Source organism: Mus musculus, chromosome 8 (assembly GCF_000001635.26).
Source record: "Mus musculus strain C57BL/6J chromosome 8, GRCm38.p6 C57BL/6J".
NCBI lineage: Eukaryota > Metazoa > Chordata > Mammalia > Rodentia > Muridae > Mus > Mus musculus.
Genome location: NC_000074.6, coordinates 105,880,442 through 105,893,228, shown reverse-complemented (window position 1 = coordinate 105,893,228; position 12,787 = coordinate 105,880,442). Strand labels below are relative to the sequence as shown.

The 12,787-nt window shown below is 51.2% G+C and overlaps 1 protein-coding gene across 8 annotated transcripts; it reads right to left on the bottom strand.

Annotated features, from left to right (window-relative positions):
- Nucleotides 1-3: 3 nt before the first annotated feature.
- Edc4 (enhancer of mRNA decapping 4) lies at nt 4-12,356 on the bottom strand. 8 transcript variants are annotated; one of them, XM_006530902.2, is made up of 29 exons: nt 12,071-12,356; nt 8,572-8,728; nt 8,085-8,196; nt 7,696-7,795; nt 7,257-7,446; nt 6,994-7,141; nt 6,806-6,910; nt 6,370-6,479; nt 6,192-6,275; nt 6,016-6,111; nt 5,826-5,928; nt 5,543-5,723; nt 5,375-5,447; nt 5,184-5,275; nt 4,921-5,108; nt 4,711-4,841; nt 4,474-4,633; nt 3,689-4,125; nt 3,500-3,604; nt 3,258-3,410; nt 3,132-3,168; nt 2,812-2,989; nt 2,552-2,707; nt 2,349-2,464; nt 2,096-2,261; nt 1,824-2,010; nt 1,514-1,733; nt 799-962; nt 4-559 (listed from the first exon to the last, which is right to left on the bottom strand). In XM_006530902.2, the coding sequence occupies exons 1-29, from the start codon at nt 12,150-12,152 to the stop codon at nt 367-369; spliced, it is 4,224 nt and encodes a 1,407-aa protein (XP_006530965.1). In that variant the 5' UTR covers nt 12,153-12,356; the 3' UTR covers nt 4-366. The 8 variants fall into 8 exon arrangements, with proteins under 8 accessions (XP_006530965.1, XP_030099364.1, XP_006530964.1 ...); XM_030243504.1 differs by having other exon boundaries at nt 3,500-3,556; XM_006530901.3 differs by having other exon boundaries at nt 4,921-5,111; nt 12,071-12,355.
- Nucleotides 12,357-12,787: the final 431 nt, after the last annotated feature.

Sequence of the window (12,787 nt, the reverse complement as noted above, 5' to 3'; positions counted from 1 at the left end):
AACTAAAATCACACACATACTTTCTTTTATTCCAAAAGCCTTTAATTGCATTTCTCAATGTTTTTCAAAAACAAAAAGATCCAAATTATAGGTAAAAAGGAACATGGAAAATTCAACTCAAGTGGTGTCACGATCTTGGGGTCACGCTTCAGGCATGGTAGGACCCAAGAAGGCACACTACGTGCCCTGGGCCCGCCTGACCCTGCTGGTTACCACAATCAGTAGAGCACTGCCCGTGAGCCCTGCTGCATACCTCCCTCCACACACCAGAGAGGAAGGCCTGAGCAGGGAAACAGCAGACATGGCCCTGCCTTGACCTAAACCTGCCAACTGGCCTTCAGCATCACCTCATCCCTCTTTAAATGGCTAAGGGAGGCTAGGGGTCACAAGGCCGTGTAACATTAGGCTGAGGCGGCGGGCAGCTTTGCTAAGTGAGTTGTGTGGATCAGCCTGCAGGAACTGGAAGAGCTTCTGGCGCACCTGAGCCATGACAGAGCCCATGTGGTCTCGAGTGATGGGATCGCTGTGGTCCAGGTGCATCACAGCTTCTTCCAAGTAGCTGGGGATAGGGGAGAAAGGCAGGGTATAGGTGGATGCAGCAGAAAGGAGTGCCCCCTGGTGGCACTGAAGCCCAGAGGAACAATGATAAAGAATCTTTCTAAGCCTCATATGGGAATGGGTGGAGAATATAGGTAGAAAAGCTAGGGGGTGGGAGTCAGGCAAGAGTGGGTGTCTGCTATGAACTGTTCTCTATCCCTACCTCTAACTCATCGTCTGGTCCCTGACTGCCCCACTCACCTGAGCTTGAGGTCACTTCTAGTTCCAAGGTCAGATGCTAGCTGCTGGATTAGGGAAAGGAGAACAGGCTGGGATAGTGGACAGGGCGGCTGCCCAAAAACCTGGGCTGGGTCGACAGTTTCACACACATACAGCACCAGATTGAGATCAGCAGCAGTCAGTGCCTGGGAGGAGAATGAGACAGCATGCTAATTCATCCCCAGTACCAGGATGGGAGGCTTTCTTTCTTTCTTTCTTTCTTTTTTTAAAGATCTATTTATTATATATAAGCACACTGTAGCTGTCCTCAGACACACCAGAAGAGGGTGTCAGATCTCATTACGGGTGGTTGTAAGCCACCATGTGGTTGCTGGGATTTGAACTCAGGACCTTCAGAAGAGCAGTCAGTGCTCTTACCCGCTGAGCCATCTCACCAGCCCGATGGGAGGCTTTCTTATCTGAGAAGTGTGGCCCACGGCCAGAAGACCAAAGTTGGGTTCTAAGAGCTCCAGAAGTGATGTTCAGAAACTCTGATAGGGCTGTAAGGCTACTTTAGAAGATCAGATTATGAAGTTTTCCTCAGAAAAGGTGGGTTAAGGTAGAAGGAAAGTGGTCTAGCATGAGTCTGACAGACAGCCCAAAGACTACTGGGGAAGTGGGCATATAGTCTATGCACCTTGTCAGGACACATCTTTGTCAAGTGCTACTCAATCACTAAGACCTAACACTATCATACCTGCTGGAAGGCCTGATTGAGGTGGCCCTGCTGCAGTAACTGCAAGATATGGGCTTGTTGGGCCTGGCAGTCAAGGTGGGCAGAGGGGACAGGTGTGCCAGCAGCTGAACGCATAGCCTGCATGATGCTGGAAGTGACGGTGGCCTGCTGCTCCTTAAGTGCCACACTCACTTCACCCTTGACAATGCGCTGTACTTGTGCTAAGATTGACTCCTGCAAGCTGCAAAGGGAAGCGAGCCAGTGAGGTAGACAGGAAGCCTGCTCTGGCCCTTCCTAGCCCACCACCTCACCCAGAGCTTTGCCCACACACCTGCCCACAGCCACATGCAGCTGGTGTTGCACCTCGGCCCGAACACTGCTAGATACAGTGGCCGCCATCTGCTCGGTGGCACTCTGCAGTGTGCTGACCAGGCCCCGAAGCTGGGCCAGCACAGGCTCCCTAGCTTCTTGTTCACGGGCCTTCCGGCTCTTCATGTGACTCTCCAGCTGCTGCAAATCTAAAGGGTAACAACGGGGATCATAAAAGGGGTAGCACCAGAGGACAACCACTCCTACTACTTTGGGTTTTATGATGCCACTCACATTCCTGTGTGCCCAGCCTAAAGCTGTCATTGATTTGCTGGAACATAGCCTGGCAACTCTTCTCAAAAGCTGGCAGTACCACACTCTGGAAGGCTTCCCGGTAGGCAGCCTGCATTGGTCCCTGTAACGTGTCTGCAGCTGCTCGGGCAATGGCATCTGTTAAGTTCTAAAATATAGAGAGGGGTCAAGTTGAAAGCCTGAGCCCAACCTGGCCTGTCTAGCTACACTTCCCCCAACCTGGATCCTACATCACCTTGGACTTGAGTAGCTTAGAGATATTCTCTTTCATGCTGCCTTCCACAGCTGTAAGCTTGGTAGCCACTGAGTTGCTTAGTTGACCTGCAACAGGCTCCAGACTTCTGGAGACACCTAGGAGAGGCAGGTGGATGAACCAGAAGTTTGAAAAAGCCCTACACTCACCCAGCCCACTTGAAAGAAAGCTCATGGAAAACTCACATGGAGGAACCGTTTTCTTGATTTCATCCCTTACGCTGCGCTCTAGCCGCCCAGCCACAGCTGAAGACAATGCCTGGGATAGCTGCTGTGTCAGCTGCTCCTGCAGCTGCCCACCCCGTTGCTGCCCCTCAGCCAGTGCCCGTTCCAGCCGCCGTTCTGTGGTGGAGCTAAGGAACAGGCCTACAACAGGACCTACGCCTTTCCTAGGCAAGAATGCTACCGCATCTTACTACCATGCTGTGCCACTACCCCAAGGATACGCTCCTGCTCATGCCGCGTCTCCAGGGCACGCTCTACATGGTCTGTGACAGTACTCTGAAGACCTTCAAGCTGGGCACAGAGACGCTGTAGCAGTTCTTCTTGGTTGTGCCATAGCTCTGCCAGCTCTCTTTGCTGCTGCCAAATTAGTGCTGGCCAGTCTTCAGGGGGCTCTGCCACCTGCCAGAAGCACTGACAACTTACACAATGTCTATCCTGTCTATCTCCACCCCCTCCCGCCCCAAAAAAGAAATAGCTCAAAGTGTGTCCCCCCCCCACCTTGGGATGGGGTCCCATAGGTAGAAGGTCCTCCCTTACATACCTGGTGCTCTGTGAGCCGGGATCCCACAGCTGAATCCCTACATAGGCAAAAAAGCATTGCAGGTCACATCAGGCAGCTTAGGAGACCACCCCTGGCCCTGGTCCCAGAAGCCTCCTATCCTCCTACCCATCATCCTTCTTGCTTTTTCTCTTGAGCTTAGGTGACGTCCGAGGGGATCCCTTCGTCTTCCAATCCTTGGAAGGCAGCCGTGGAGTAGGAATTTTGCTGCCAAAACCTCCTGAGGCAGAGGCAAGGCTGGCAACCTCATCATCATGGTCACTGTGGAAGGGGAAGAGCCTGCTCACCTGCTGTCCCCCTACTAATGGCTCTCCTTCACAGAGGAGCACATAGACCCAGGTGGCGCTCACCTTTGCTCAGCACTTGTGTCCTGACTGTCACGTTGCTGCAGCAAGTGATAAGGTGGCCTGTGGAAAGCCAGACTTTTGTGCTTTTCCTGGAGGCCATTCCTGGGGCTAAGGAAATACACTGGCTCAGGAGTGGCTAATCCTAATGTCCCTCCCACCCCAAGCATAATTTTCCCCTTCTAAGCTTCTCACCTTTCTGTCAGTGTGCTACAGGTCTCACGAGTAATGTCAGGTGCCGTAGGCCAGACTTGACTGTCAGGGGTTGCAACTTCCTGGGTCAGGGCTGCTTCCAGCAGGGAAGGGGTACTATGCCTATCCCCATCTCCAGGGCCTCCATCCAGACCCAGCTGAGAGCCAAGCTCAGGGCCTTGCCTGGGCCGAGGAGAGAGTAGGTGTAGTGCTGAGGCAGCTGAGGCCATGCTGTCTGGCTCAATGAGGCCCTCAGGAACAGAGGAGCCAAAGCCACGGGACAGGGCCTCAGATGCGATTTCAGGAATGTCCTGGGACAGGGCAGTGGATGCTGAGGAGATCACATCAGGAGAACGGGTTCGACTTGGGGAGGCCTGGGGTAGCCCTAATGGCTCCACTTCCTGCAAATCCAAGGACAGTGCAGAGGCAGCAGTGGATACCTGAGAAGGGCAAAGACAAAGGCTTAAGTAACAGGGGCTAAGGGGCGCAAAAACAAGTCACTGGGATCTGCAGTGACGGCCATAATGTAGCAGGAAAGAGAGATGCAGTTGGAAAGTAGGGCCACAGCTCACGAGAGATGGCAATGAGAGGCCGCTCTAACCTTTGGGGAAATGTCACACTTCCAAGGCCCATCAGGGTCAGCAGAAAAATATGCAGGAATAGAGTGCTCCAATCTTTCCCATCGACCTACACCTGCTGCTACCCAGTACTTTATACTCATGCATATCCCCACACACATACCCTCCCCTTCCTCCCTTCCTCCCCCCACCCCCCACCCCCCAACACACCTGACCAGGTCCCTTGGAAATCAACTTGTCAGCTGGGCCTGGGAGCAGGCCCGGAAGGAGGCTTCGAGGGCTTGCCTGCAGGCTGCTGCTGCTGCTGTTTAGCGTCAGGCTGCCATCTAGCTGCAGCTTGGGGCTCAAGGTCAGCTCCTCAGGTGGTCTACTGGCAGAAAGGTAAAGCATTAGCAATTGTAATCCATCTCAGACTGGCACTAGACCCAATTCTGATTTTTATCTTACCTGGGCAAGGAAGGGTCCATGGCTGAGGAGCTGCTCACAGCAGACACAGCTGTTAGAGAGCTGCTGCTGCTGCTGCTGCTGCTACTGCTGCTGCTGCTACTGCTGCTGCTACTACTAGGGGATGCAGAGATCTGGGAAAATCCAGAGAATAAGCACGAAGGTCAGCTAATGGGACACTACCAGAGCTCTCTCCACTGAGGAAGGAAGTACCTGCTGCAGGGAGGCAGTAGGTGTCATGAAAGCATCAGGTGTCATCAACTTGGGCTTGGTCTCACTGCTCAGACTGAGGAAGTCTGCAGGAGCAGGCAGTTCCACAATGCGCCGCAGGTCAGGCTGGGAACCATGAGCAGCTGAAGCTAGCCCCTCGGAGCCTAGTTCAGGTCGAGACTCTCCAAATGCTGCTGGGAAAGCTGCCTAGTCAGGTCTCCAAGCCACAGCAGTGGAACCTGTCTCCCTCCTGTTCCCTTACTCACTGAAGTCCTCGTGGGCAGTGTGGGTAGAGAGTGGGGCCACCACATCAGGGTTCAGCTGTGGCTGGAAGCGGATCTGCACATCTTGTAGTGCCCTAAAGAGCAGCAAAGGGGAGAAGAGAATACTCAAAAAGGCCAGGGCCATAGGGTAGGGGGAACATAGACAGGACATGGCAGGCCTGCCTGACACTCACTTAGTGTGCACACAAAAGAGCTTGATAAGCACACCAGCTGCGGATTCCAAGGCTCCAGCTCCATGGGAACTCTCTGAAAGGACAGTGTGGATCATTAAGGCCTTGGCCTGCTCTGTGCCTGGACACTTCCCACATACCAACGTATAATCCTGCCCCTGGGCAACTCACCGGTCCCCAGACTGTCATTCTCCTCCTCAGCAGGCAGGACCTCAGTGTGCCGTAGCCGGCAGCGACTGACAACCTGGATGCCAAAGCTCAGCACAGGGTGGGTGAGCAGGAACTCAGAGATAGAACTAAAGCACGCGCGGCCCTCGTCCTGGTTCTGCAGCAGCTCCATCACATAGAGGACCTGCATGAGCAACACACTCCTAACTCAACGGAGGCTATGTCACATAGCCCTGCCCTGCCCAGCAACACCAGCTCTTTCCAGCGTACCACCATAGCAGCCTACCTTTCGTTGCACATCACTAAGAATCAAATACTCTGCTGAGAGGTCCAAACAAACTTTGAGGCTGGGAGGCACACTCACTGAGCTGAAGATATCTGGGGAGAAGCTAGGAAGCCAAGAAGCAGACCAAGTAAGTAAGACTGAGAATTCAAAGAAGCTATATCCCCGGTCTACCTCCCTCATTCTAGTTTACCGAATGGTTTGCAGGCAGGTCCAGGACACTGTGCACCACATCTTCAGCTCTCGATTCTGGTCGGCGCCGGTTATGAGGAACCTCCAGAACGGGACCCTGAAAAGCAACAGGCACTGACTGGTTACCAGCTAGAAGCCCACAGAAAAGCCCACCTACTTGCCTGCCCGCTCACTCACTCAGGATCCTGTTTCTTATGGTTATCACAGAACAGGAGGCAAGAAAGAGGCCTCCCATCATGAGGCTTCCATTCATGCAGACACCTGCAAGCAGACAGGTGAACAGTTAGAGTGAATGATCTGTCTCTCTTTCTAAACAGGGCAGACACTAACTAGTGTCTTTCAAAGCTTGCCTTACCTTGGCTCATCCTGACCTTCAATATAGATCTGCCAGAACTTGACAAAGCCATCATGGCTTGCGGTAGCCAGGACAGTCCCATCAGGGGAGAGGGCTCCTTCACTTAGGCACTGCAAAGAACCCAAAAAGCTTTGCTTTGCCTCCTGACCAGAGGTAAGAATGAGCCCTTCCTAAATGAAGATGGTAGCGAACTGAGCTGACCAACAGTGGCCTCACGCTCCTGTGTGCTGACTGTGGAGGGCAGGCACTACAGAGAAAACCAGACTCGCAGAGCAGAGCTAGATTAGGAATGAACTGTACAAGTGACAGCCAATTTGTCTTCAACATCCCCACGAGCAGCATACTGGTAAAGCCCCCTGGGCAGCTGTGGAAATGGGGAGTAGCTGAAGAGCACGGATGAGGGGCAAGGCAGAGAAGAGACCCATTGCAGACCTACCGTGCTATGGCCTTTCACCACAATAAAGCCTTGCTTGATTTGGCTGACATCCACAGGCCAGGTGTTGTGGCTGGAGCGAAGCATATCCAAGTCCCACACCTCAGCCTAGGGAACAGGGAGGGATTTAGTCCATGTGCACTTTCAGCAGGCAGCTCTGAGCCTTCCTTCTCCAGAGCCAGTGCTCTCACCCGATCCTCATGCAGCAGGGCCACTGTCGGGCTGCTCTCCTCACAACAGTCCTCACTCTCCTCGGGGATGAAAGGGCACCAGATGATCCTTCGGAAGTGGTTCAGCGCTGTACCCTCTGGCTGCCGGATATGGACTAAAATCTCTTCTCTGAGTAGGGAGTTAAGGCTCAATAGATAGATGATGATGATGTAACCCTTAGCAGCCCAGCCCCGGCCCTAGACCCAACTCTGCCGTTTTAGTCCCCTGGCCTGGGAATGGATACTGAATTTTACCCTTAACAAGAGCCAAGCGCCACACAAAAAGATTGCCAGCCTCATCCAGGCAGGCGAGCTGTGGAGAGTTGAGGTGTGCAAAAGCAAGATCAGCCACACTGCCTGTGAAACCTTTGAGCAGGGTCCGCTCCGAAGTGCTGACACTGATCACACGGACCATTGCTGAGCCATTGTTGGCAGCTGGAATAAGAGAAGCAGAGGATTGTGAGCCAGCACCCAGCCCCGGGCAGCAGCAGCAGGAGCCCTGTCCTTGCCTGCCTCCTACTATCACCACAGCGCCTACCGAGTCTGCTTCTCCTCACCAGCTCCCCCAACCCTGGGAGATGTCAGGGAAGCCTGAAACCTCTACTGTGCCCTAGAATCTGACTACATCTGCATCTCTGGGGTTTGTAGCAGAGCACTTCCTTTTTGCTCCATGTTCTTACTTACCCCTAATGGCGTATGCCAAGAAGGAGTTAGACACTGCAATCAGGTTGCCATAGTAGTATTTCTGCTCCCAGTCATACTTGGCGACAGGCTGGATTTTCACCTGAGAACTCAGAGTAAGGAAGGTTGAAGAAGCTGAGGGATGGAGTAGTTAACAATCCTGAGGACAGGACAGGTCCACAGGTACAAACCTAGAACCCACTGACATCTCCTAGATCAGATTTCCACAGAGGTTTGGGAGTCAACACTGGTTTTCTGAAAACAAGGTACACTCTTTAACAAAGTGGTTCCCATGTGTGGGAGTGCTCCCACACAGTACATATGCCATAAAATCCTGGTACTCATGGGAGTGCTCCCATACACTATATATGCCACAAAGTCCTGGTACTCACCTTGTTGCTCCCCCGAGCCTTGCTGGAAATGCTAGAATCACTGCTGGCCACAATTTCCACTTCCTTGGCTAAAATCCCAATGCAGGTGGAGCTGTCATCTCCAGAGAGGCAACTGGAAGAGGTACATACACCTAGTCCTTGTTCTCCAAAAGGCTCAGTGGAGGGTGCTACAGATACACTGACCCGATGAAGCTGTCTAGTACCAGATTCCCAGTTCTGCCTGGTTCCCATATACACAGCTCCCCTTGCTCACCTCCCTCCTGACAAATGAGGTTAATTCCATTACACTAGGCATCCAGGCCAAGGCTTTAGCTTGTGCGCATCCCTTGTCTTAGTATATATTTAGTGAGGTACAGTGCTCTGCGTCAGATCATCCATAAGAGAGGAAGCAGAGGCTGATTGCCCATTTGACTTTAATTTTATCCCTATGGCTAAGCAAAACCTGCAAAGATATCATTATCATCATTACTTTCTCTCAGGTACTCACATGACCTGCTTTTCCTGCAGGTTAATGGGTGGCATGGTCCGTATACCAGGTTTGTTCGTTGAGTTACCATCACCTGAACTGAGCGGGTCGGGGACCAGGAGCCCATTGAGGTCTCCATTGTAGGCACTGGATGGCCTTTGGCTTTCGGCATTGGAACCTAGAGAAAGAAAAGGACGCAGTGAAAAGGTTGCTATGCCTACCATGAGCTTCTTCTACTGCTCTAGACCACAAAGTACTCAGGAGCATTTGTTATGTCCAGTGGGGAGGAGGGTCCTTTGTTCCTTCTTCATTCTATAAGTGTGGTTATACAGCAGGGCCAAGGATGAACATGAGACTCTTCTACCTCTATGGGAAGGTTACAAACTGGCAAAGACCTTCCAATGGGGCCAGAGGCACAGCTTAGTGGTAGCATGTTTGACTGCCTATTTACTATATGTAAGGCCCTTGGTTTGATCTTCAGTACCAAAAACCAAACAACCCAACCCACCCCAAATTACGCCAGTTAATATTTGGGTTAAGAATAGAAAACAAACTTGATTTGAAGGAGGATATAAGAACAATCAGGATATCATAGCAATTATATTTACAACTTACAAACATGGGAAATGCTGGGTGTTGTGGCACATGCCTGTCATCTCATCATTTGAGAGGATGAGACAGAAAGACTATGAGTTCAGGGAGATGCTAAGCTGTATATGAAGTTTAGGCTAGCCTAGACTACATAATGAAGTCCTGTCTCAAAACAAAACAGAATGGAGTCAGAGAAATAGCTCTGTGTTTAAGCAACAATCGCTGTTCTTGCAGAGGACCTGGGTTCAATTTTCAGCCCCCACATGTTGGTTCATATTCATCTCTAACTCCAATTCCAAGGGTTGTGGTACCTTCTAATGTCCTCAGGCCCCAAGACTACATGTAGTACACACACATATATACAGGCAAAACACACAAACAATAGAATAGGTAACTCTAAAACAAACAATCCAGAAATAAAACATGGCAAGGGTGGAGGCTGAAGATGCCTGAGATGAGGCTCAGTTGTTCAGCCTCTTTTTCTGTGCAGTGAGAGCCAGAGAAGCTCATCACCCCTCCCTTTTTTGAGACAGGGCCTTCCTGTGTAGTCAGATGGCCTTGAAATTGAGATCTTGCTTCTGCCTCCTAAGTGCTGGAATTACAAGTACATGCTAGCACACTTGGCTCTACAAGGTTTTACATTTTACATAGTCAGCTGTAGCCAGGGGACAGAATATTGCAAGACAACATACAGAACAGCTGAGAGTCTGTGTGAGATACAAGAACTCAAACACAGTGGGAGTTTGTGGAGAAGGGTTCTTAATGCAAAGTAAGAGGAGGGGGTCTGCCACACTGAGTTACTTAACAAGCCACCTTGGGCAGGTAAACTCAGGAAAAAAGGCACATGGGGAACTAGACAAAGATGAGAGAAGCTATGGGCATGTGGTGGGGTATAGAATCAGGAATGACATTATTTTAGATGTTTGCAGTGGCTGGTCCCACTCCCACTTAGTGCTGAGGACTGAGTCCTGGGCATCACTTGCTTGCTAGGCCAGTTTTTATTGTTGTTTGGGGGAATGAGGTAGTACTAGGGATGAAACTCAGGGCTTTCTTTGCACAGGCTAGACAACTGCTCTACCACTGAGCTATGTCTCCATTTATGTAGTTATTTATTTTCTTATTTATTGAGATTGGGCTTCAACACGTAGCCTGAGGTATCTTTCAGCTGACAATTCTGCCTCTGCCTCCCAAGTGCTGGGACTCAAGTGAATGCTACTATGCTTGGCTTCTTGGCTAAGTTTAAAAACTCCCTAATTCAGATACCACTTCCCAAACTCGCTAGCAAGAAGGCACTTCAGGAAAAGACCAAGTTTTCAGTCATAAGACAGTCTTAGGTCTGATAAGTCCTTCGAGGAAGAGACAGGCAGAAGCTACTTGAAAAGAAAACCATCAGCTGGACAGCAGCGGTGCACACCTTTGATCTCAGCACTCTGGAGATCTCTGAGTTTGAGGCCAGCCTATACAAACTACACTGAGCAAGTTCCAGGACATCCGGGGCTAAAGAGAGAAACCCTATCCTAAAAAACAAACGAACACCCAAACCAACAACAACCAAAAAATCAAGTGCCGGTCACCAAACAAAAGAATTACATGGAAAGACCCTTTCTCTCTCACTAGGACTAGAACCACTCTAGCTGCTCAGGGATGAGCTGGCTACTCTCCCTTCCTAGCCGTCTATGGTGAGGATAAAAAGGCCTAGGCTACACAGCTAATCATGCCAGGCTCTACAAAGTCTGTACACAGTTGTCTGCTCAGCTGACCGTGGGCATCAGAGGCACTAACCGCCTCATGAGTCAAGGGAGCACACCCTGAAAGCACAAGCCCAGGAGGCTCAGACAGCAAACGGATTATCTGTGGCTGTCTCAGCTGAACCCACTGGAGAGTACAAGTGCCCGCTTTAGCAGTCTGGGTTCCACCAGCAGGCATAAAAGGTGTGAGAAAAGAATCACTTCTCAGTATGTACACCATTATCTCTGGTCAACCACCTCAATGTTCAAACGTCTCTGAATCGCACGGAAACATCTCATTTTTATACATACTATTTCCTTTTTGTAATATGTGTCTTCCACATAAGTGCCTCGAGGACTTTTCCTGGTATTCAATCTCCTGTCTATAGTATCCAAACTAGCCCTAACAGTCTCCTCTCAAACCAGCCCTCTATCTCCCTCACCGTTATTTCCCCATTCCCATCAAAGTACCCTGACCATCCTTTTACAATAACATTATATTACAATGCTGGTGGCCTTCTGTCCTGGGAACTCTCATCTGGGAAGAGTAGCCCCAAGGAGGATACTGGGAGCCTAAGTAAAACTCGAATGAATTGGGAACATATGGGCTTGCTGACGTTTGGAACCTAATCTAACCTCATCAGAGCCTGTCTGTGATCTGCCTTCAATCCAGGAGAAACATGCTTTTGGGGTTGTCCACCTTTTGCCAGAAAATCGTTTTCAGAGCAACACCTGGCCTGGGAGTATACACTTTTGGGGGGAAGCCAAGTTGCAGGGTGGGCACAGAGGCTCTTCAGCAGATCACTTAATTCTAGGCCTAGAACTCGCTAAACCGACACTGCACCAGGCCTCTGAACCCTGGCGAGGAGGGATACGGGGCCAGTTCTCAAAGCACTGAAATTTGGAGGCAAGGAAACCAGATGGATTGAGTGGATTCCGAGGAGAGCGCCATACCTTCAGCCAAAACACTTAAGAACAAGGCAGAATGGTCTGGCATAGGATGGGGAGGGGTAACACCCAGGGGTCTGCGCCATTCTCTGGATATACCCAGGGATCATCCATGACTCCAATTCCTGTCCTCCGCAATCAAACCGGAGGATCCCGAGTCTGGCTAATGGAGCCTATGGCACCCGAAAACGGTTCAGATCCACGCCATACGTCCACCACTTCGCTAAGAGCCTACACACCCCATCCCGGCTCACCTCCGGCGGGCCGGTCCAGTTTGAGTATGTCCCGCAGATGCTGCGTGGCGTCCTCAATGTCGATGCTCGCGCAGGAGGCCATGGGCCCAGCCACGAGAGTCCTGCTCGCCCGACGTTAGTTCCTCTACCTCCGCAGTGTCCAATTTCGCCCAGCCACGACCCCGCTAGAGAGGAGACAGAGCACTACACAAAACCTAGCCGCAGTTCGCAAACCGCCGCCCGGACTGCGTCCGTGAGCCCTGCCAACCCCACCAACCGCCTCCACTTCCGGTCCCACTGACCTTCGCTCCCGGAACCTACAACTACCGCAGAAGAAAGGTTCCGAGCTCAAGGAGCCCCAGTTCCTATCAGAGGCAGCCTCCGTAGGCTGCTTGCTCCTGGCTAGCCCAGTAGTGGCTAAACTTCACAAGACTGAGAAAGAGTAAATGTACTCAGCATTGGACTGCCTAAAACCCTACCATCTCTGGAGATCTAACCCAGGTCCTAGGCCATTCTGATGAACTGGATAATGGTACAACAAAGCCAACTTTACCACTCAGGTAGTAACTTTTCAGACCTTAAATAAGGTGAACTGGTAAGGGTCTGTTCCCCCGCTTAGGAGTAAGCAAGACCAAGACATCTTCGAGGTCATTAGCCCCAGGAGATGCAAGGGCAAGGGAGATAGTTTCTACCCCCAAAACTGTCATTGTTACCAACTGTCCCCAGTAACCCCTTGTC